Source organism: Vipera berus (assembly GCF_964194415.1).
Source record: "Vipera berus genome assembly, chromosome: 3".
Taxonomy (NCBI): domain Eukaryota; kingdom Metazoa; phylum Chordata; class Lepidosauria; order Squamata; family Viperidae; genus Vipera; species Vipera berus.
In genome coordinates, this window is record NC_138204.1 from 23,008,394 (window position 1) to 23,033,523 (window position 25,130).

Here is a 25,130-nt window from a genome sequence, read left to right on the forward strand (position 1 = left end):
AAACTAAATCAGCTTTTAAGAAGACAGTATTGTGCAGGAGGAGGTAATATAATTTTGAACTGAACCACTTCAGTATTCAGAAAAAGTGTCTTATCTTTATAGGTGCCTGCAATACAGAAATAAAAAGAAACTGTATGATTGTGTTAGCTAGCATAGCATAGATAGGAACATGGAGGCTAAGCTTTAATAATGTCTATGGACATTCTCAGTCATCCAGGCCATGGTTGACCCAAAGGTGCTTTTTCTCAAGGCAACATTTCACTTCTCATCCAAGAAGCTTCTTCAGTTCTGACTCTTTAATACTTAGTGTATTAAGTATTAATACATTAATACAAAAGTGGTGGATTCCTCTTACGGGACATCTTCAAGGCAAGCAGGGAATAAACAGCCATTTATCATAGATGCTTTCGTGGAGAGTCCTGCAGGGACTTGGACTTAATATAACTCTTATTTCACACAGACTTTTAAGAAAAGTAGCAGTATACAATCTGAGATTGGGGATGAGTGTTGTTATGCATGGTGTTTGAAAATTTCTCTCATGGCCACACATTTATTACCTCAGTAGAGTTCTACCATTAAGGATTTTGGATTATTGACTTGGAGGCTATTTTACACACATATAAGCATAATGATGGCCAGGTGACAAACAGGACAAACAAATGTAGTCCTGACAAACAGGAGTAAGTAAAGTTAAGAGCCCAGTTTGGTATATAATTAAGAGGCATCTGACTAGAAATCAGGAGATTGTGAATTCTATTCCTGCCTTAAGGACAAAGTCAGCAGGTGGCTTTGTCTTTCTCTCTCTCAGCCCTAAGAAGCCGGCAGTGGCAAATCATTTCCAAAGAATATCTTGTCAAGAAAACTACAGGGAATAGTCCAGGCACTTACCAGAACTCAAAACTCACTCGATACAAAAAAAAGAAGATAAAGTTAGCATCACAAAATTAACTTTGCTATTATATAAAAATGGAATGAGATGGGAGGTGAATCCCTTCTCAGATTGTCTGTTATAGCCTTCTGCCTTGTTGCCAGACTTCTGGGTCTATAAAGCAGTTGGTTTTATCTATGAGGCAATTTGTGAGTTATGAATTCTTGATCTTTATGTTCAGGAAAAGCTTTCAGGAGAAGGATAAACTGTGGCTCCTCCGAGAACAGAGGCGAAAGAAGAAACTCAGGAAGCTGCTCAAAAGAATAAAAAACAATGACACATGTAGCATGCCAGGCCTGACATGCTTCACACATGACAACCAACACTGGCAGACTGCCCCCTTGTGGACATGTAAGAGATATCTGTGCATGTAAAGCATTTTAAATTATTTAGAAATTACAACTGTTGTCAAATGTTAACATTTATTTGTAGTGGGTCCTTTCTGTGCCTGTACCAGTGCAAACAACAACACATACTGGTGTATGAGGACAATCAATGAGACACACAACTTTCTGTTCTGTGAATTTGCTACTGGCTTCCTTGAGTACTTTGACCTGAACACCGACCCTTACCAGGTAATTTTAAAAAAACAACCAAAGGTTCAAAGTTTGCATATGATCAACTTTCTTTGATCCATACACAACAAAAAAAACCCTAAAAATTCTGTTCTGAATTTACCATTTTTCATAACATCAATTGGCACACTACATTTTGCAGTGGGTCAGATATAACTACCAATGTTGGCTGCAGGAAACCTTTTCATATATATCAACTTTTCCATACCTCATGTTTTCTAGATGTCTTCAGATTGCAGGTCTCACAATTTAGTCTCCATAATGAACTTGTATTAAGTTTGTATTGATGTTTGTGAGATGACAGGCTGCCTATAAAATGGCCAACACCTGCTGTTACCATCCCTTTAAGGCAGACATGTCAAAGTCGTGACGTCATGTGACATCGCGTGACATATCGGGACTTTTTCCCTATTGCCGGCAATGAGGTGGGCACAATTTTGGCGTGACACATCCAGCCTGAGGGCTGGCAATTTGACATTCCTGCTTTAAGGCTCTCCCTAGCCAGCAGAGCAATGGTTAAGCCAAAAGGTTCTCCAGCGTAGGTCTCAAAAAGAGTAATAGTTGGAGGAGCAATAGGAAGTGCAGTATGAAGAAAGTAAGAATGGGGTAAAGGGCAATATAAGCCTTTTCAGTGTGTGTGTGTGTTTTGACTAGGGATCATATTTCTTTTGTTGGCTCTCTCTTGTTTTGGAGCCACTAACCTGGGTACACGTAAAAAGGACCTGTGACATTGTTACAAATGAGAGCTTATAATACTAGCATCCTCATGAGGTGAGGATGAAGTTCAATTCTACAGTTGCCTCCATTACTACTATCTTTTTTTTCCACCAAAATCTCATCTCTTCAGAACAAGAAAAGGGTCTTAGTACCTTTTCCTTCCAGGAAGTATTGGAATCTACATCTGAGTGTTAGGAATCCCAGTGCCTGTATCCAATTTGGGGGGGGGAGTGATCACACAACCTCCCAGCATACTGACAGGAGTCCACCTTTCCCTCTGCCAACCCCTCTTCTGTCCAGAGAAAAGCAGAAATGGACATGTAATTGCTTTAGATTTGGAGTGTTTTTAGAACATATGGAAACCCCACCAGATTTTCTATAATCATTCACATAGAACTGTTTAATTTTGTTGTGCAAAATTGTTTTCTCTCAGCCTTCTATCTCAGGTGGACGTGGATGTGTGTGTGTGTGTGAATGTTACAACTCATATGCTCTCCTCATAGAGAATAACAGACTGGCCTGAACTGCATTTATTTAAACATTCACTGGGTCTCTTTCATGAAAAAAAACATGTTGATTGTCTAGATAGCGAGATTCCACATAAACCTTTCATTTCAGTTCGTTTGTCTGTTTTTTTCTTCTGCACACAATTGTGGTATGGTTTTTAGAACTGAATGCTAGAATCTGCCCCTTGATTATTCCTGCAACTCGTTTTTTAAAAAAATAAAAATACTTTTACTGAAAAAAATTGATACAATCTCTACTCTGCTCATTGAATACCCGCAGTAATTTAAAAATTGTGTCTATGTGCAGCTAATTAATGCAGTAAACACACTACATAGAGATGTTCTCAACCAACTGCATGTGCAGCTGATGGAACTGAGAAGTTGCAAAGGCCATAAACAATGCAACCCAAGGACCCGAAACATGGAGCTTGGTAAGTTCAGTTTTTATTTCACTTTGGTAAGAGGAGTGTGCTCAAATAATTTGAATCAAGAGTCCTCAACCTTGGCAACTTTAAGACTTGTAGACTTCAACTCCCAGCTGGCTGAGGAATTCTAGGAGTTGAAGTCCACAAATCTTAAAGTTGCCAAGGTTGAGGACCCCTGATTTAAATGATACTATTTTAAGTCACTTGTATATACCTTTAAGTAGCTTAAACAGGAAATCTAAATCACGGATAGATTTTAATCACACACTTAAACTTCATACAGATGTTATGGGAAGGGTCTTCATTAATTCCACCAATTCTAATTAAGAAAGGTGTGGTATGAATCTATAAATAAATTCTAGAAATTATCATAGGTATTACACTGGTAAGATAGGAATACAGAGATTGGGAACTTGTGTTTCAAGTGATAAAATATTAGTTAATAGCTATATGTGTCTGTGGAATAGCAGTGTAAAAAAGTGCAGAGAATGACTTTACTTACTTTACTTTTTTTATATTCAGTAGTCCATCACTTCGCTTATGTGTCAAGCTGAAGTAGGGGCATAATAAATGTGAACCAGCTTTGCATTTATTAATGGGAATGTAACTTGAATGGGTAGATTGAGCTGCCTCATTCTACATGCAGCTGATATGGTTTTGTTCTCTCAAACCTTTGTGTTTAGCAGGTGCCACAGTCCTTAAAATAAACTTTTGATAGTCTATTTTGCTTTTACAATATGCTTCCCCCCCTTGCTTCCATAAACTCTTGTTAATTAATATTGTTTTCTTTATTTAGGTCTTAAAGATGGAAGCTATGAACAATACAGGTACTACTACTAACAATAAGTTTCCCCATCTCCAGAAGTAAATCTACACTAAATATTGAAATAATCCATAGGCAGATAGAATTAGGTTATGGTGAGGAAGGCAAAACATTGGATTCCTTTTGGTACTTTAATGTTATAAATGTTCAATATTTTATTGCGTACCCAGCATACTTGCTTGCTTTTCTTTCTTTCTCTTTCTTTCTTTCTTTCTTTCTTTCTTTCTTTCTTTTTCTTTCTTTCTTTCTTTCTTTCTTTCTTTCTTTCTTTCTTCTTTCTTTCTTTTTCTCTTTCTCTTTCTTTCTTTCTTTCTTTCTTTCTCTTTCTTTCTCTTTCTTTCTTTCTCTTTTCTTTTTCTTTTCTTTTCTTTCTTCTATAAGATATCTAATTTTTCTCTCCTATTGTGTCTCAAAAATTAGGCAGTTTCAACGTCGAAAATGGCCAGAAATGAAAAGGTCTTCATCTTCCAAGTCACTGTGAGTTGAAATTTATTCATGTAAATCATTTTTTTATTTTATTTCTTGCTCACTGTGTGTGTGTGTGTGTGTGTGTGTGTGTATACACACACACACACACACACACAATTTCATATATCCTGCATTTAGTCCATCTTCACAGAGAGTAGGTTGATAGGTTGACAGAATTCTTGGAGTCTAATACTTCGAGTCTCTAGCAAAAGGTTTACTGGGTTCAGTACTAATATGATGGAACCTTCAAAGTTGAATTACTGTATCAGGGAGCCCCAATATTTAGAAAAGATTTTTTTTGTCTGAATTCTGAATTTGCCTGCTAATCAAAGTAGAACGCTGCCTTATAATGCTTATATAGAGGTAGTCCTCGACTTACATTCATTTAGTGACATTCAAAGTTATAGCACCACAGAAAAAAATGACTTATAACTTTTTCACACAACTGTTGCAGCAACCCCACAGTCATGAGGTCAAAATTCAGATGCTTAGCAACTGGCATGTATTTATGACAGTTGCATGTTCTGGTATCATGTGATCACCATTTGTAACCTTGCCAGCCGACTTCCAACAAGCAAAGTCAATGGGGGAAGACTTAACAACTGTAGTGATTCACTTAACGGTTATGGCAAAAAGGTCGTAAAATTGGGCAAAACTCACTTAAGAGCTTCCTTGCTTAGCAACAGAAATTTGGGGCTCCAAATTGTGGTCATAAGTCAAGAACTATATGTATGGAGTGCATTAGGCAAATGTTCACCCTGCCAACAAAAGTGCGTATAATCAAGGCCATGGTCTTCCCAGTTGCAATATATGGCTGTGAAAGTTGGACCATAAGAAAGGCTGAGCGCCAAAGAATTGAGGCCTTTGAATTATGGTGCTGAAGAAGACTCCTGTGAGTCCCTTGGACTGCAAGGCGATCAAATGGGTCAGTCCTAGAGGAGATCAACCCTGACTGCTCTTTAGAAGGCCAGATTCTGAAGTTGAAACTCAAATACTTTGGCCACCTAATGAGAAGAGCCTAATGCTGGGAAAGATTGAGGGCAAGAGAAGAAGGGGACGAGACAGAATGAGGTGGCTGGATGGAGTCACTGAAGCAGTAGGCGTGAGCTTAAATGGACTCCAGAAGATGGTAGAGGACAGGAAGGACTGGAGGAACGTTGTCCATGGGGTCGCGATGGGTCGGACATGACTTCACAACAACAAGGCAAATGTATCAATAGCCTTCCAGCTGTGCTAATCTAAAGCAAAGCTGGAGCTCAAACTTGAGCCCAAGTTTAAATATCTTTAAATATTATATTAGGACAGAGAACCTTATGTGGCCGAGATCTTCCTTCCTTTGTTTCCTCCCTCCCTCCCTCCCTTCGTTCCGTACCTCACTCAAAAATTGTTGCCCTATGATACACTGTTTTGCCTAGTTAAAGGTCATGACAATAAAAAATTTAGAAATAAAGCAATAGCACTTAGATTTACCTTCTGAGCAGTTTACAAATGGCATCATATTTTCCCCAACAATCTAGGCCCTCATTTTACCGACCTCTGAAGGCTGGAAGGCTGACTCAACCATTAGCCGCTCAGGATCAAACTCCTGATTGTGGGCAGAGTTAGCCTGCAATACTGCATTTTAATCACTGTGCCACCACAGCTCTTAATACAGATGTCAAATTCCTTCTAAAAATTAAGTTGCTAAGTAAGGGAGATGATGATCTCCACTATTATAGGAAGTTCCACATGTAGCCCCTGTGGTTCACATTCTTTTCCTTGTGTGAAATTAGTAAAATTAGACTTCTATTTCATAGTCCGATTGGTTACAGTGACAATGAACTAATGTTATGTCTTTTATTTCTATTTCACAGAGGGCAACTTTGGGAAGGCTGGGAGGGGTAATTTTCCCGAACTGCTGGACCTCAATGAGGATATAAACTGCTAAGTAAGGGAGATGATGATCTCCACTATTATAGGAAGTTCCACATGTAGCCCCTGTGGTTCACATTCTTTTCCTTGTGTGAAATTAGTAAAATTAGACTTCTATTTCATAGTCCGATTGGTTACAGTGACAATGAACTAATGTTATGTCTTTTATTTCTATTTCACAGAGGGCAACTTTGGGAAGGCTGGGAGGGGTAATTTTCCCGAACTGCTGGACCTCAATGAGGATATAAACTGGCCGGAACTTGAATTCTTGTACAGACTTAATAAAGTATGTATGATTTCAGACAGAATTATAATCTTAGCCTGGAGGACTGGATGAACTTTGTGCTAAGGTAAATAGGATATTTGCATTTTTACGCAGTCCCAAATGATGCAGTTATCTTCTGGAGACTACTGTTGTCTAGATCTTGTATCCTACTAGTTTATTCGCATTTGCTTTGGATTATACCTCACTTGCTTCACAAGCTATTTTATTTCGGTCAATCACCTGAGATACTATTCCAAAAGTGGACAGCAGAGAAACATGGCAACCATTGGAATCCTGAAAGCCAAAAGCACAGAAGATCACATTTCAGCAGAAGACAATTTTATATTTTCTTTAAATTAAGTCATTGGAAAGACAAATGAAGATAGTAACACATTTTTTTTCTTTCTGGCTTGGACAACTTAAACTTTGAAGCACTGATAAAAAAATCTGCTAAGGGATTCTAGGATCTGCAAAGGATATTACTGAAAAGAAGCACCAATTCAGCACTGTAATATTGTCACTTGTTTGTCTACCACAAAATGCAGTTTAGTTCGCAGTTTTCACATTTTCCTTGAGGTTGACAGAAGAAACAGAAAATAAACCTTCACTCAGAGAAACCACCTTTCCAGCACTGTATTGTAAATACTCAAGTGTTCCATTTCAAAAGAAATCCAATCCAGAAGACTTTTGTTACTGAAATATTGGCATGCCCCAATATCATTTCTGAAAATGTCATTTCACTGCATAATGAAACTTTAGAATTCATCATTTTTTTTAAAAAAAACCACTGCAAAATTAAAAGCAGTTGATGTATGTCTTGAATTTTAACAAAGTTGGATTTGTATTAAGTCTTTGTGGTTATATTGTATGTTAAAAAAAACCAAAATTATTACTATAAAAAAGTACTTGTTTACTTTTATACTTGGAGCATTTTAAAAAAGATAATTCTATGATCAATATACAAGCAATTTAATTCTAGTTTGTTACCAAAAGATGAATTTGTATAACCTGTATATTAGAAGAAATACATTTCTGAAAATTTACAAACATAACTTAAGAGGATGGGAGAGAACTTTTCCCAATAAGACCTTACTTTTTAAAAACTGAACTTTTTTCCAAATTCAGTCTCATATAAATTTCTCTTATTTCATTACTCGAACACATCAAAAACAGAACTTCAATTTCCTTCATTGTTTTTCTACTACACATTTCATCTTCTGCCATTGAGAAATTTTTTGTTGTTGTTCTTTATATAGTCATAGTGCTTGCCTACCAGCCATTCATTGAAGTTACAGTGGTACTGAAAAAAATGGTGGCCTATTAATGACCAGTACTATCTTCTGAGGCAGCATCCCTCAATCATGGTCACCATTGCAGTCAATTCACACTGTTTTGTGGCTGACCTGTGAGGTTTTTTGTTTCTTTTTCCCCCCTTGCAGAGAGATTGACTGGCAATAAAGGGTTTGCAAGAAAGTGAGCTGCACATTGAAAGCAACACAATCATGCAAGCTGGAAGCCCCAGATGTGTTAGGCATCACATGAATTCTCACTTAGCAACCGCTTTGCTTAGCAAAGTTGCTAGCCCCACTTAAGAAAGGTCAAGCAAGGACCACCTCTCTTGTTTTTGTGACACATACCACACACTCACAAAACCCTCTCGACACAATTCTAGATGGCTTACAACTGTGAAAAAAATACAGACACAGTAATAAACTGTAATGAAGCAACCCCAACCCTTACAAAACAGACTTCTCCAAAGCTTCTAGGAAGCACTTCTTAACGAGGTGCCATTCAGTAGCAAGCTGCTGCAGATAAAGGAGGTCACTCTTGCTAACTGATTTCCCAGTAAGGGGAAGACCTCTTAGCCTGTTTTCTCAGCCTCATCATAATGGCGTATACATCTGGAGCAGATACCATAGTCATGAAGTTAGCATGGATTTCATCCATAAAGAGCTGTATAGGTAACTAGTAAATAAGACCTAGAAGTCAGCCAGCACTGGTAATATTTATATCATTCTTCTATGTCGTCTTTTATCATTGAGCAAAGCAGGTGACGGCATTCTGCTCCAGCTCCCAAGTTGTCTTACAGAGTAGATTCATGTTGTGAATTGTAACAACAGAACTAGGAGATAACCAGGGGAGAAGAAATTATAGTTAGCACAACCTGATCCAGATAAGAGTACAACCGGCCAATTAATGGAAGATGGAAAAGGCTCTCCTGCCACAACTGTTGCTTTAGTGAGGTGAGATGGTACTGTGATTCCAGGAGGAGCCCCCATACACACTCTCTTTCAGGGGAGAGCTATCCTATCCATAGCTAAGCATGGAGCTTTGCTGGTACCAGAAGGCCTCTGCAGAAACAGGAACTCCTCTTAGTAGGATTCATTCTGAGCCTATACTGTGCCGGTCAGTTCCTCAAAAGTCAAAATTTCTACAACTCCTGTAAAAGTCATGAATGGAAATACAATGTTGGGCCCTATTAGCATAGTACCAGTGTCTCACCCAAAGGTGACATATTATCTTTCTCAAAGATACTAATTTGTAATATCAGAACTTTCACATATGGCACATTGAGGAAATTAAAAGACTGAGCTTTTTAAAACCCAAAATAGAAATAGTGAAGGACTTGACCTTTTCTCTCCCACCAGCAATTGGAACTATCTGTTTAAGGAGCAAAATCTCTATAACACATTTTCCCCAATCCCAAGGCCTTGTAAGTGACCCAAATGAGTATCTAAGTTTAATATCATAGACTGCTATGTGATCCAGTAACAAAAAGTGAGATGCCATAGCCTCCAAAATACAGCTTCCATCTCATTCTCAAATCTGAACCCAGAATAGAAGGGATCTAGATAATTGTCATCCAGAAACCCTTTTAGTTGCCACCCTACCACTTTCTCTACTTTCTTTCCTAAAAAAGAGAGAATTTGGTGGCAGGACTATAGTAATCTATGATGGTTAGATCAAGTAATGGCTTCCTAAAGAGAGACAACATCACCTATTTCAAGATGAGTGATATTGCAGTGACTGGGAGATGCCCAAAATATCAGTATTTACGCTGAAGTTTGTCATGTGGCCTACAATTATGCATATATCTAAGCTTAAAATCGTGTTGACTCTGGTTTTTCAAACAACTGCATAGAGAAAAGGAGCTTCCATTTGAATATGAGTAAGGGCTACTTACAGCCAATGTTAGCTTTAAGTGGCAACCACAGAATTTGGTCTGTACTGGCTCTTTTATATTTATCACATTATGGAATAATTATAAGTGCAGACATTCTATAGAACCATTATGTTGAAACTTTTACCTAGTATCAAATGTGTAACAGGCAATTATGCAACTAAACACTATCAACCAATTATATTCAGGCTTTTTCTGAATGAAATGTTTCCTTTATGCACTGTATCCAACTCTATATGTCACCTGATTTTGGAAGTTTAACTTATATTAGTCAATTATATTAGGACAGAATCTGAGGAGTAAAAATGTAAGTGAAAGTATATAGTGCTTGCAATTTAAGATTTAATCATGCCACCAAAGTTCAGTTTCAAATAGAAACCTTTATTTACATTATTATCCACATTCAAACAAAACAAATTAACACCATATAAACAAGACCACATTCCAGGCCCCCATTGTTTAAAATGCCAGTGCCCACCGGAGGCTTTGTGTGATGTAAAGATCACTTGTACAAGTCATTTTAAGTGTAAACTAATTCCAGAATTATTTTAAATACTGTAGGCCAGGGGTGTCAAACTGCCGGCCCATTGCTGGCTATGGAAAAAAAGTTGCAATACGTCACGACATGTCACGTGACGTTGCAAGTTTGACACCCCTGCTGTAGGCCTTTCTCCTGAGACAAGGAATATTGCTTTCATTTGAAGGATTTCAATATTTCAACATTGCCTGTCACATGACAGTCTGCTACTAAATTGTCTATGCTAATTTGTGCAACATTCAAGTGGTTTTATCTGAAAAAGGTCTTACTAAAGTAAAAGCATAGAGAAAAAAGACTAGATAGAAAGTAGCTAAATTGGTTAACCAAGCACAAACCAAGAAAAAAAATGTAATGCAGCCCAGCAAATAAATTGGGTGGATGAGAACAGACTTATTACAGAGATAATTTTAAAAGGCACCAATACATTCTAATCTTTTTGCCGTAATAAACCATCCAAATGCTGTACAATCCAACACTACAACTACTAAATATACTGCAGCAGGATGCTTTTTAAAGGAGAGTATTTGTAGCTCAGGGTTGAAATGAGGGGGTCCTTGGTGCTCTCTGAGCTTGATCGTTTTCTTGCAGATGTTTCATTATCCAAGCAAGCATAAGTGCTAGGGATGATCACATGACTACATTCCAGGCGCTTAGCAATTAGCTTACTTTTATGACTGGCTGCAATATCCCATGATCATGTGACCAGTGTGTGCAGCTTTTTTGCCAGTTTCTGATCTGTTGTTATGATTGTGTGATTCACTTTACAACCGCATGATTCCCATTTATAATTTTGTGATTCGCTTAATTACTGTCTAAAATTAGGTCCAATCACTTGGGTGTCTCGATTTATGACCATTGTGACTTGTGACCAAAATTCCAGTCCCAATTGTGGCGGAAAGTTGATATTTTGAATGAACAGTACTTAAGACTCTTCTTCTTAGTAGCGATTCAAAATGCAACTTTTGAAATGTATGATTGTTTTTGTACTTAAAATTTAATTTAAAATTGTTGGAATCAATAAAGAAGTAGCAACAGGGAAAAGAATCAGTGGACAGCAAATACCAGATTTTACAAATACTCAGGAATACTCATTCATATTCAGGAAGAACTAATTTGTAAATGTAATAGGAATAACGAAACCAGAGTTTAGAAACTGTGTCAGATGATAGACCAAACTTTATAAAGCAACTGAGCTCACAGCTGTTACCAAAATCCTCAAGCCTTATAAAACTTTAAATTTTACCAACTGTTCCAACTTCATAGGAAGAGTTCTCATATTGCAGAATGCTTCACTGGATGTCAGAACAGCCCCTTTCAAGTTTGAAACTAGTTTGGGATTCATAATGTTTTGCACATATCTGCTTTTTAGCTTTTCACCATGAGGTTGAACTTTGCACTTAAAATGGCTTCTAAAAAGCTTTTTTTTACTGTAATAAACACAGTAAATGACTTGTCTACAACACAACAAACCTCAATTCAGAGGCACCTTGAATGCCCAGAAGTTGTGATAGGAATCTGTGCAACATATTTCCTCAATTATTTACTATTAAGGTTTTAATATGTGATGAGATGTGGAGTTTCATCTGAATTACGCTTTAATTACTCAAAGCTAGTACAATTTAAACATTAAATATAATTCATTAACTTACAGATTAACTGATATTTCAGAAAAAGTAAAAGGATCAGGAAGCTTCTGGTCATTTGCAGGGAAAATATGCACATCAGAATACACATAACTCTGGATCAAAATTCAAATATTTAAAAGACAACTTTAAGAAAATGTAATACAATCACTGGGTGAACTATATAAAAAGGCCATAGTTCAGTGTGTGCTCACAATACAGCAGCCTTGGAGTAGAGGGAGCAAAGAAATTCTATCTCTCAGGATAAAATTGCAAAGCTTCTGCAAAAATTAAAATAAATTTCCAATACAAATCAAATACTGCAATCAAAATTACCAGTTTACATATTCAAGAAGAACTAATTTGAAAATATAATAGGAATAATGAAACTACACACTACACTGCTTCAGACATTTTAATCTACCTTTTGAAATAGTTCATTCTGAATCACTACAGTTATTTTCCTGGAAAAAAGGCAATACACAGACTTTCATAAAGAGAAAGAAAAACTATGGCATCTCTAGCCTTAAAGTTGTAGATAATGATATGAAGGGTAATGCATAAAAATAAATTTATTTGTTGCCCATATTGCAATAAGGTGTAATATAATTGATTAATTGCCATTCACAAAAGATTCTGGGTAAGTTACACAAGAGATTTGGCCTCCAGATGACAGAAGACATTTAACACACACAAAAACATGTTCTGAGTAACACTGAATTTCTTTAAAAGTTAGCCAAGTGGCCTGGAGCACAGGCTCTTTTGTTGAAAAAGCAGATTATATTAAAAATTCAACAAACTGTTAACAGCTATAATGAGCCTTTTTGTCATCAAATTGCTCTCTATTAAAAAAAAGTAACAAAGTGCACACTTAAAGTATAGAGAAAAATTTAAGACCACTAAAATATGCCCAAAATATCTTAAAAAGCCAGTACATAATTTTCTAAATAATTGTCAGAAACCAAGAGACAACAAGGGCTACAGTTACCCAGCTCCAAAACCATTTAAATAATAATAAAAAAAATCCTATTTGGACGACTCTTAACTAAATTGAGTTTACAGAAATTATCTTCTGTTAAATAGCTTCACAAACTCTGCAAAAATGAGTTAGTGACCTACAAAAGTCATATTTATCGTACAACATCTTAAGATATTTACAAAACATATTCACAAACAGTTTTGTTTCAAACTCCAATGTCTTTTTGAGTTTTATGTGAAGTTCAGGAACTGTGATTATTGCTTCAATTACCATGATTAGAAACACTGCAATTTAGAATGATCTTAAAAAGGGAGCGGTTCCATCCAATCATTCTTAACCATATTGCATTTCCATATATCATTTTGTAAAGTGCACAAACCTGCACATCAGGGTGGAGATCTCTGTCATAATTATACGTATCTCCCTCAAACCTTTTGGCATCAAAAGCACAATTTGGATTCTATGACGTGTATGAGTTGTAATATGCAGATCCAAATTCCAACAAATGGAAGCAACTTTAACAGCAGCATGACAGTTGAGTGCTTTGTTTCATGGTTACATCAAGGCCAAGAGCTACATTCTATCAAAGGCTCTTACTATGTAACTCAAGATTATTACCAAGATTTCTCCAGGCACTTTGGTCTGCCTGTGGTTATGGGCTTTGAATAGAATTAGTATACAAACTATCTGCCGGTTGCACTTACTCAAATGTTGTTGCTATGTTCCTATAGGTAGAATGCCAAAGTAATATTTGACCCTTTTGTAACATTATACAGTGACATTTTGATTCTATCCATCACAAGCAAACTTCATAACTTATAAAGTCACTTAGGATATCTTCATGGAAAGGGAGTGTTGTTTTTTTCCATAAGGCTACATGTTTGACATGATACTTTGTGCACTTCTCTGTAATACAGTTCACCAACATCTATGGCATCAGCCTGCTAGGGGATTCTGGCAGGATATGTCAGCAATATTTCTGCAGAAAAGGACAATAGAAAAATATAAGAGAAACAAACACTAGAATATAATGAAAGTAATATTGCAATTCTAGAGATTAAGCATATAAACATAAATTAACTGGCAATTAATGCTTGGAACACTGCAGAATGAATTTTGATGGAGAGATGTCAATTACATTTGAACTCCTATATTCCCAAGAACAGAATCCCAGAGTTACCGTATTTTCCGGCGTATAAGACGACTTTTTAACCCATGAAAATCGTCTCAAAAGTTGGGGGTCATCTTATACGCCGGGTTGTCTTATACGCCGGAAAATACTATTCACCTCTCTGATCTGCAGTCCCCGGCAACGCGCTCCGAAGCCGCCTCCCAGCCAGCATGTCGCCGCCAAACTTCCCAGCCCACACCGCGTCTAGGCACTGCAGCCCGGATGGGTCCGGTCCCGGTCAAGGACACCGCGGAGCCTGCTGGCACCGGGCGAGACCCGGCAGAGTTGTCCTGCACGTGCGCGCACTGGCCAGCTGCCGGGAGATCTCCATGGCGGCGTCGGACGGTCGGAAGAAGCAGCCGACGCGTGGAAGGCAGGCTCACGACGGGTCGAGGTGGGCCTGCGTCTGTAGCGTGCAGGGATGGCGGGGGTGGCTCCCATAGCGAGGGAGGCGCGTCCATGGGGAGACGGGTGAGGCCCGTGCAGCGTGCTGCAAAGGGGGCCCCGCTGAATGTCGCGCTTGTAGGCCGCGACAGACAGTAGGAAGGGAGCACCTTTGCTCCTGCCGAGGCACTGCCTGACCCGCGCCGACCAGAAGAATCGCTTGCCTGGTCACGGAGTGCGGAACAGCAGTACTTGGCGCCCCTCTTGCCCGCAGACCATGCAGCGGCCCTTGCCAGCCGGCCTCGGCATGTCCGCCCCAAGCCCGGCTCTCTAGCGCATCTTCCGGGCCCGCCTAGCCAACCGTCTCCTGGGCGGGGCTTGGCTCCAGACGCGGCAGCTGCTCCGTCTGCAAATGCTATCTCAAAGCCGAATCGCGCTTGGCCGTGCAGGCTGCCGAAAGGTGGGGACTCAGAGTTCCTGCGGTGGTTGCGGCTTCTGGCGTGCTGTTTGCAGAGTCTGGCCTGGAAGAGCGCGTGGCTTTGCACCATTTGCATCAGACGGGGCTGAATCTGAATCGGGCTTGTGTCGGACACTTGGCAACTGGCATGTAAGTATTTTCCGGTGTATAAGACGAAAAATCTTGAAAATCTTCTCAAAAGTCAGGGGTCGTCTTATATGCCGGGTCGTCTTATACGCCGGAAAATACAGTACAATCCTAGAATGATAATGGATAATTATTTTCCCATTACAAATTTTTCATCTTGCAGTAAGCTAATGGCAATCTATTGGAATAAAACAGAATTGAAAATCTGTGAGAAAAAAGAAAATATACAAGAAAAAGACCAAGCAGACCAAGTATATCTAATTTATGAATCAGACCTGAAAATATTGAGAATATTTACCTTAAAGTAGCCCCAAAGGTACTTTTTTAGTTCTGAACTGAAGAAGCTTCTTGGATGATAAGCGAAATGTTTTTAAAGGAGAAAAACCAGGAAAGTCCAGTTGCCTTTTGGAAAAAGCACCTTTGGGACAACCATGAGCTAGATAACTGAGAATCTCCATAGATTTCTACCTTAAAGTACTTAAAGGAGCTGATCAGGGCTGGTGATCTGTAGAAACTGAATGCCACTTACCTGATCAGGACCCATGGCCATTCCTGACATAGGCATAGTATTAATATTCATTTGGGCCATGTGGCCTCCACTATTGTTCATGTGTATCATATTGTAACTTGCAGGATTCCCTGGGTGGCTGAACTGCTGCTGTGGAAAAGAACTACGGGAGACAAGAATACAAAAAAAAAAGATAAATTACTGAATATAATTGCAATTTCACAAGACATAATAGGAGATGGTAGCAATACTATCAATATCGAAGTGGCTTTAAAAATGGCACAGGTCATTCAAGGTGAGCAAGTAAAAGATGATGGATAGCAAGGGACTCTGATTAATTTTAATTCCTATTTTTCTTATACTTCTTAAGATATCTAAAGTCTGCAATATAAAAAGTTCTACATCTTTAAAATCAAATATTCTAACTTTTATTTGAACACAACACTCTACCTATTTTAAATATACGTAGGAATAACCTAATTTATATCTAGCAGAGTAACATATTCAGGTTAAGATCTAGATAAAAAGTTACAATAATTAGACCACATGGTCTATAGTCTCAATCATGCAGAGAGCATTATACCCAAGGAAATGAGTGGAACCTCACTGGAAGGAATGAGCAATTGGAGCAGATTTTTCAGAACGTTTCCATTTTTTTTAGCTATTTGTATTTTAAAGTTCTGCTGACAGTTGATACATCAAGCTACAGGTAAACTAAAATCTGAGGCAAAAGTAGAAAAAAGGCAAAAGAAAGGCTTCTTTCTATTATTTTCCCTGTTATTGAAAAACATGCATTTGTGCTGTCATTGTCATTCTGAAAATGCCAAGATTTTTCTCTCACCTGCTCCTGGCAATGTTTCCTGAAGGCCATCCCTTCATCTCTGGCGATGGGTACATTGGTGAAGCCTGGGGATGTGGCAATATTGAATTTTGTGAAGGTCCAACTCTTTGAGCCATCATGGCATTGGGAGGACTTGATACCCTGCTAAAGGCAGGATCAGGTTGCTGGCTCATTCCTTGAAAAGGACATAAGATAACAGTTGGATCGTTATTTCTAATTCAATATACTTTTGTTTAAGAAAGGAATGCATTATGATGTCTTTATGTAGTTGAATCAACACTGAACTCTGATAATAATCAATGCTGAATATAGTTCAGAACATGGACCCTAGAAAGGATTTCCTATATTTGTCTTGAGTTTCGCTCATTTTTAACAGATCCTTGATCATATAAAACTAGCTACTGACACAACACTGTTCTCCTACTGGTATGTATGTATGTATGTATGTATGTATGTATGTATGTATGTATGTATGTATCATGTAAATATATTTGCTCATTGTGCTGTTGCTAAGTCGGCTGTATCTAATCCACAATGTATTATTCCTTTAGTAAGTAAAAGACTTGCAACAACATGCAATTTGAATGTTTTGCCCTTTGCTTTTATCAGAATTTATAGAAAATAGTTTTCAAGCATGCAGAATTTCTCTTCATCTGATTTAGTCAAATACTTACTAAATAAAGAACCTAGTGGTATAGTAGAAGAAAGCATCATTTTGAAGAACCACAGTACTCAAGAGAACTGCATCTTTAGTTCTGTATCAATGTTAAAAGGTCAAGACTCCCTCTTCTCTGATGGATTCAGACACTAACCGAACTTATGTAGTTTCTTCAATTTTGCAGGTTGCCAACATGGATATAGAACATATATTCACCTAGTATATCTATGTGGTTGCCAGAAGTCAAAAATGACTTGATGGTACATAATCAATCAGTCAATGTGATCAGACTGGCTAATTTGAATTAATTCTGAAAAATTTAAATTGTTGGAATGAAGGAGAAATAATTTGAATGTAGGAAACCAAAGCAACAAATTTAAGATACTTGTATGCTCTTGAACCATTTCACTGACAGAAGAGAATCATTTTGAGCAATTAAGAAATAAATGAGCAGTAACCGAAATCAAAGCCCTACAATCAACATAATTGCAAAGTGAATTAAATGAAAAGATAAATGCCATCTAATCTTAAGCCTCACTCTGACAATTCTATTTTAGATCATTTGAAAATTGCCAATCTCCTTCCTGCTTATATTTATTTATATTCAGCTTTTGTCCTTAAGATCACAGGTACTTCATTTAGGCCAACATTTGGGTCCAGAAGAGAGAGGAAGAAAGCTGAATCAGTGAAATGAGTACCATAATTTGGAGAGTACGGAAACTGTTGGGGTGGGACAGGAGCCATCAGAGAACCTGTAACAGCACCATCGATGTTTCCTGAGGCAGCTACATTTGGGGGAGGACTGAAGGCTGGAGGTTGTTGCTGTTGCTGCTGCATCATCATGGCCATTCTTTGCTGTCTGATATGATGACTTATTAACTCCCTGTTGCGTTGTGCCACCATCTGAGCATTAAGGAAGCCTTGCTGTTAACACCAAAACAAGAGGATAAGGAATAAGCCATTCACCATAAAAATATTAAATATGTTGTCATAATACTTATTTAATAAATTAACTCTGATGGAAGATGTACATCAATTCTACGGTGAAAACACATATCATGATCTAGTACATGATAATTCCAAATTCACTGTCTGCCTGCTCTATTTATGCAGCCAAAATCACACTATACAGAAGAGAGCAGTATTAGGCTAGCCCAAACTCTGGACAGAATAATATGAAATAACAGATGATCATCTGGGCTGGAGGATTGACTGACAAGTCCAATCATCTTCGAGTAGTATCCCACTTATGTGTTGTTATAAATTAAAAACAAAAAAATTAAATATGCCTATGTAATCACTAGGATTCAGGGTCAATCTGAAGAACATTTAACTTTTTATTTAAAGCTTCAGCAGCTGATAGAGTAAAGGTATTAATGACCAAATATAAAATATGGGAATGTGATTAGATAGAGAGGAACAAAAATGCAAAATAAAGCAGGAAATGGGATGCCCTTGTACAGTCTGATTCTAACACATGTTGACCAAGACAATATCCTTAATGACTCACTTGTGATCCCATCTGGGGAGGTAGAACAGGTCTCATCACCGATGCACCACCAGGATTGGTATTTTCCATTTTTATATCAAGCGTTTGACGAGTCTGATTCAAAAACTTAAGAAAAAGGAAGCAATACATTGTAAAAGAACTGTATAAAAAGGTATCATGTAAGTAGTTCTAGAATTATTATTGTTTTTGTTCAGCAACCAAAATTACAATGGTGCTGAATGAAGCAACTTATCACGGGTGCTTAAAGTTACTATTGTAGTGCCTCCGTGGACTCATGATTGTGATCTGGGCTCTTTGCAACCTCATTTGCACTTACGACAGGTTGCCAAACCCTCTGCTAGTGAATGGGGGTTTGCTCTCTGCTTATATACAGTAGCTTGCCCTGCCAGTATTTGATGGGGTTTTCTCCTTAGTAGGTCCTTGATTAGGGTATTGCTTACTGCTAGATTGTCTGTCTGGTGTTGATTCCTGCTTATCTGGGAGTTGGCTGTTAGAGAGGATGTGATTTGGTCCTTTTGTTTCTTTCTTAGCTTTTTTATTGTTATTTTGGGAATCAACATCAATTTTCCAGCAATCAACATCCTCTCCAGCAGCCAGATACGCAAGGAATACACCAGACAAACAACCAAGCAGATTAGTACAGCAATGAAGACTGAATTATTACTGTGGGTATTAAACATTCCAATCTGAGGGAAAAAACAACACAAATGTTACATTTTGGCACAATCCTACTTTTTCAGAACATATTACCTGCTGTCCTTGAAGCCTCTGCTGGAGTTGCATACGGAGCTGCTTTGGTGTATTGCTTCGCGGTCTCATAACATTTGCTCTGGGATGCATGGTTTGCATTGGAAAATTGTTCTGCTGGTTCATCTGAGTCATCATCGAGTTAAAGGCTGCCTGTTGGCCCTGAATGCTGCCACTAAACCCACTGGGCATTCCTGCTCCTGGCCCATGGTAGGGTTGGCCATATATTGGAGGCTTCTGATCAATCATGACTGTAGAATCTTGGCCATGAAATGCTTCATGTTTGGATTCCAAAGCTTGTCCCTTCAAAAGAATAGGGAACTTAATTCACTCTCTGCAATAATATATTATGTATATTAACAGGCACAATAGAATAATTTTATGCTGCATTTGAGAGAAAGAGAGAGAGAGAGAATGAATATACCTGGAGATGATAATGGCTATTGGAGGAAAGGCATAATTTGACATCTCTTCTGGCACTTCTATGAAAATTATTAGGTGATCTTCTAACATAATCTAGAAACCTCATTCCTTAGCTCCACTGACTCCTTCCATTCAAAATTATGTTAACAGTATCTGTCATCCACTTGGCAATCTGGCATCATTCATTTAGATTAGTAAAATGGTATAGTGTTACATTTGCTAATATAGAAAAAGTATGTACATACCTAATTACAATTATGTACAATAATGGAGAAAGTACTAAGAACCAAAACAATTTTAGATGAAAGAATTTGTTTTAATTTATTAAATGGAGCTTTTTTCTCACTACGATTTTGCAGGTTTTGGTTGTGGCACTACAGTATCTTGTGCAGTATTTTGTATCATTAGTTATCAACAGCTTAATTGACCTTCTCCTTTTAATGTATGCTTAGAACTGAAAAAAATTCCCACTGAGCAACAATAAACTGAACTTGAACTATGCTCAGTTTGGGGAGAAGGTGAGATGTAACAGGTGTATACAATCTAAAAACAATTCTCATAGAAGAGAAATATCTATAATAGTGCAGAAAAAGAACTGTACTAGGATGTTCCTCAGTAGCAACCTTATAAAAAAAGGTAAAGGTTCCCCCACACATGCGTGCTAGTCGTTTCTGACTAGGGGCTGGTGCTCATCTCCGTTTCAAAGCCGAAGAGCCAGCGCTTGTCCGAGGACGTCTCCGTGGTCATGTGGCCGGCATGACTAGACGCCAAAGGCGCACGGAACGCTGTTACCTTCCCACCGTAGTGGTCCCTATTTTTCTACTTGCATTTTTACATGCTTTCGAACTGCTAGGTTGGCAGAAGCTGGGACAAGTAACAGGCGCTCACTCTGTTACGCGGCACTCGGAATTCGACCTGCCAAACTGCCGACCTTCTGATCAACAAGCTCAGCGTCCTAACCCACTGAGCTAACCCAAAAATAAGAGTTTAAGAGGATCATTTACTTACTTGGTTTACAAGATCTGGAATTCCTAAGGCTCTATCAATTTCTTCAAGGCTGGTAACATCAGTATTGCTCAACAATGTATGCAGTTGATCTAGTAGAGCTCTTTCATCACTTTGCCCATCTACATTTGGAGTAGTATATAATAGGTCATCCAAGGAATTTCTAACTAACTGCCTAGGAAAGACAAATGTTGAAAATGAGCAGGATCTTGTATATTGAAAGCAAGAACTTTTCTGCTAAGATTAATTCTGAAGAGTCCTTGGGGAAAATCTAAGATGAAGACAGTAAAGACACTGGTACCAACATATAAGAATTTGTCATCCTGAATCTGAAAAAAAAGGTCTCTCTAAACCAACCCACTGATTCAAACATAAGCATAAAGTATTATACAGTGAATGTATGCAAGATTGGCATATCCAGTTGTCCCACTGAATCACATTCCAGATTGTTTTTTGTGCTTATGATTTAATGTTAACTTGTCTGAGGTCAAACATATTGAACATACTCCCTTAAAAAAACTAATAACACCCTTCTGTGTTTATCAGGATAACAAATGAACTTAAAGAAGCTGGACAGCAAAGCCCAATGGAACCATAATGTAGCTTTGCTCATCCCATCTTATTTAATTGTTAAGTGTTACAATTCAAAACAAAATGGTATATTCTTCTCTGCCCTATACTTTCAAACAATTTCCTTCCTTTTTGATGCTTTTAATTCTTTTAGCTAGCCAGCTGCCCTATGTCCTGCTATGCTGTTTCATTGGGGGGAGGGGGGGAGAGTAATCCTGGTAGGGAGACAAAAGCAAAGGTGGCAAATGTATAATATCATAGTGTGTGAAAGAAAGCAAAGATAAGCCATTCCTGCATTTTATTTATTAAAGACATTTATTTGGTTTCCTGTCTCATATACAGGAGGCTTACATTAAAATTCTGCAATATAAAAATCCTCTAACCCTCTCCACTCCCACCCCTGAAGTGGCAGCAAGCATAATCATACCAGCCACGTGATCAGCTCTGTGACAATCTGGGGTCTTTAGGCCCACTGACAGAACCGTGTGTTCAGAGCCTTTGGAAAAATATCAGCGTGGGGTGTGTGTGTTAATCTTATCTCAGAGGGAATGATTTTTCAGAAGGAGGGAGCCACCACAGAGAAGGACCTTCTTCTGGTTCCTACTAGATCTATTTCCCCGATAGGACATAACATATCTGGCCTTCTGACTAAGTAGATGTAACTGGAGAGAAGCAGTCCTTGAAATAACTTGGCCCCAACCCATTTTACCAAGAAAACTAGATGGATATACAGTACAAGATAAAATGATTAACCACATAGGACCAGATGGTGGATCCTTCAGGTCAGATGGCACAATATGCTACTGAAGAAAAGCTGAGATTTCCGGTTTCCCATCGGCGCCTCTGGACGCATGGAGGCCAACTCAGTCTTCAGCATCCGATTTCTTCACACTGGGGGATCCTGGAAAGGGTCGAAAGTCGCCCTGTTGGGGTGATGAGCGAGGAGGGGATCCCTGCTTAATCGCAGGAGGGCAGCAACCCTCCCACTTGATCCGGGGCAGCTCTCCAAACCGGCAGGAGAAAGAGCAGCCATAGCAATATGGCTCATCATTAAGCTGCTGACAGCCGAAGTCAAAATTACTACCAAGCACCTTTAAAGCAACGCGGATGAAACTGGGTAAGATCTGATCTTCTCTTTAAAACTCTAAATATCTTTCCTGCAAAAGCTGCCCTAAGTATTTTTCCCACTGTGAGGAGAGAGGGAAGGGAATTCCTACCCCACTCTCTAAGAACAGCGGCTACCCAGGGGAAACAAAGCAATTATAAAAACAACTTTAATCTAATTTGATGCATATACTTTTGAAATTTGGGGACTAAAAAGTTTTCCTAAAAGTTTTCTTATACCTATTTCTACTGGATACACTGATTTTTATCTAAAAAGAAAAGAAATAAACTTTGAAAAACTATTATAAAAACGGGATTTAAAAAGTTTTAAACGGCATCAGTGACATCTTGTGGCGAAATTTGGTATTACAACTTGTTAATGCTTAAAAGAGACTTCAGATAAAACTCTTTTGACCTTCAAACTCTGCTGTAAAGAGAACTTCTGGGCAGCATAACTGGCCTGCTTGAACTATGAGTGTAAACCTTTACTGACTTTCAGAGTTATATGTGGGGAATTGTTTTGCTATCTCTTTATTTGAGGAACATTGGTTATTATATGAGATGATGAAATAACTTAGACTACAAAATTTTACTTAACAACTTCTACTATAAAGACTACCTATAAACACGTGAAATAGAGGTCCCATACCTAGTTATAAAATTATTTTTAACATCTGATTTTAAAGTCCTCAACTTAACACATTATTAAGGAAATATTGATGAAGACCAGGAAAAGATCCTTTCCATTCCATGTTGAAAGCAATACATGAAACCATTCTTTCAGCTTCTGACAAAATAAGACCCAACATAAAAAAGATACACAAACCCAAATTTGGACTACAACCAAAGAACTAACAATGCAGAAGATAACAGAAGAAGTGGAACAATCAAATACTAAGACAGAGGACTCAATTGACCAACAAATACAGTTAATGGAAAATCCAGAAAAGGGAGTGACAACACTGAAAATGGACAAAAATTTCTATATAAATCAGAAGAAATTTGAGAAACAAGAACCGATTGAATGGAAGATAAACATATCAGGACAATCATGGGGAATTGGAATAACAGGGAGACAATTTAATGAATACAAATGGGCTAACCCAGGGGTAGGCAACCTTAGCTCTTTTATGACTCATGGACTTCAACTCCTAGAATTCCTGAGCCAGCCATGCCGTTAGCCCTTCCAAAAAAATGGCAACTAAATGGTCTCTCTTATTTCAAATAATATATATATAATAATAGAGGGAGATGTATTTGATGATCTAAAAGCACTGACAAGGAAGGCTAATTGGCAAAGGAAGAAAGCCAGAATAAGGCTGAAGAAAATTGGGGTTCTGATTTATTAGAGGGGATTTCATATTACTAATTAGAGGGTTAAAGAGAGAAGTAGTGATAAGGGGAATTTTGGTCATTAAATTTAAAATATTTGGAAACTAGTTGAAAATAAGGATTCTATTTGTTTCATATTTAAAAATTAGACCCAAAAGAAAAAAATATGAATATGTTTGATTTATTGATTAAACCATACAATATATATAATGGTTTTAATTTATTAAAGAGGATACTGTACTATTAATTAGATTATTTAATATGGTGGGAAATAGATAACTTTTAGAAAATAGAACAAGACTATATTCAAATAGATAAGATGTGTATTTTGAATATTAGATTCTATTATGAATTGAGATAAGGGAAACTTTGGTTACCTAAAGCCTAGGAAATTATAAATATCAAATGTTAAATTTTAATATTGATGGGAAACTAAAAATTGGGAAAAAATCAATAACAGGACATTGATTGTCTTTAAAGACTGAATGTAAAAGTAATTAAGATATGTATAAGCTAAAAATTTACTGATAAATGATATTTTTACTTAGTTGATATAATAAGAACTGTATTAGCTTAAATACAAGATAGTAGATATTATAGGAAAAAGAGTAAATATTTGATGTAACTTGAGATTTGTACTAAAGATTTTTGTATGTTATTGAACTATTGATTAACCCAGCCACCACGTTGCTTTTTAAATACTTAGATGTAAAATTGGAAAATTAATAAAATATTATTTTTTAAAAAAGCTGAGAATCTTTCAAAGTTATAATTATGGGTATGATGAGGCTAGACAACAGCTTTCCAGATATCTAGTTGTTGATGTTATCATACAGGAAAGAAAAGCCAAAGTGGCAAAGGCAGAATTACAGTTGGAACATGGAAAGTTATAAATGTGTGAATATGAGAAAGCTCAACCAGGTGAAGGAAGAAATGAACTACCCAATCAGGCATCAGTCAATTAAACACCAGCATCTCAGGTATTAGCAAATTAAAATGAACTGGAACTGGATACTTTCCATCAGAAAATCATACTGTTTTCTACCCAGACCACAAAAACCAAAGAAAGAATGGTACTACTTTCGTACTCAGTACAGTTATAGTAAAGAGAATACAATCCAGTCAATGACAAAATAATGTTAATTAAACTTCACAGACAGCTTTTAATAAGCTGGTGCAAATTCCAACCCCTAATGCAGAAGATGTGGTTATGGTCAAAGTAAACTTGAACTTAACAGAACATAAAAGCAATATTTGATGCTTTTTGGTTTGACCAAAATATTTTTCTTATTTGACTGTGACCAAACAATAAAATAATCAGCTAACTAGTCAATA

The 25,130-nt window shown here is 37.6% G+C and overlaps 2 protein-coding genes across 13 annotated transcripts in view; one reads left to right on the top strand and one right to left on the bottom strand.

Annotated features, from left to right (window-relative positions):
* SULF2 (sulfatase 2) overlaps nucleotides 1-7,555 on the top strand; it is a 307,964-nt gene extending 300,409 nt beyond the window's left edge. For 3 of the 4 annotated variants that reach the window (XM_081325671.1, XM_081325669.1, XM_081325672.1), the window contains 6 exons: nucleotides 1,110-1,279; nucleotides 1,361-1,503; nucleotides 3,034-3,157; nucleotides 3,948-3,978; nucleotides 4,395-4,451; nucleotides 6,296-6,524. In XM_081325671.1, the coding sequence (XP_081181797.1) occupies nucleotides 1,110-1,279; nucleotides 1,361-1,503; nucleotides 3,034-3,157; nucleotides 3,948-3,978; nucleotides 4,395-4,451; nucleotides 6,296-6,326 (556 nt within the window). In that variant the 3' untranslated portion in view covers nucleotides 6,327-6,524. The other variant, XM_081325670.1, reaches the window with a different exon arrangement.
* A 4,958-nt stretch (nucleotides 7,556-12,513) lies between these two features.
* Nucleotides 12,514-25,130, bottom strand: part of NCOA3 (nuclear receptor coactivator 3) — a 110,446-nt gene continuing 97,829 nt past the window's right edge. For 5 of the 9 annotated variants that reach the window (XM_081326039.1, XM_081326041.1, XM_081326040.1 and 2 more), the window contains 6 exons: nucleotides 20,793-20,964; nucleotides 19,365-19,664; nucleotides 18,615-18,719; nucleotides 17,803-18,028; nucleotides 16,447-16,621; nucleotides 12,514-15,768 (listed from right to left, as the gene is read on the bottom strand). In XM_081326039.1, coding sequence (XP_081182165.1) covers nucleotides 15,576-15,768; nucleotides 16,447-16,621; nucleotides 17,803-18,028; nucleotides 18,615-18,719; nucleotides 19,365-19,664; nucleotides 20,793-20,964 — 1,171 coding nt within the window. In that variant the 3' untranslated portion in view covers nucleotides 12,514-15,575. The remainder of the gene's footprint in view (nucleotides 15,769-16,446; nucleotides 16,622-17,802; nucleotides 18,029-18,614; nucleotides 18,720-19,364; nucleotides 19,665-20,792; nucleotides 20,965-25,130) is intronic. The other 4 variants (XR_014026208.1, XM_081326046.1, XM_081326045.1 and 1 more) reach the window with 4 other exon arrangements.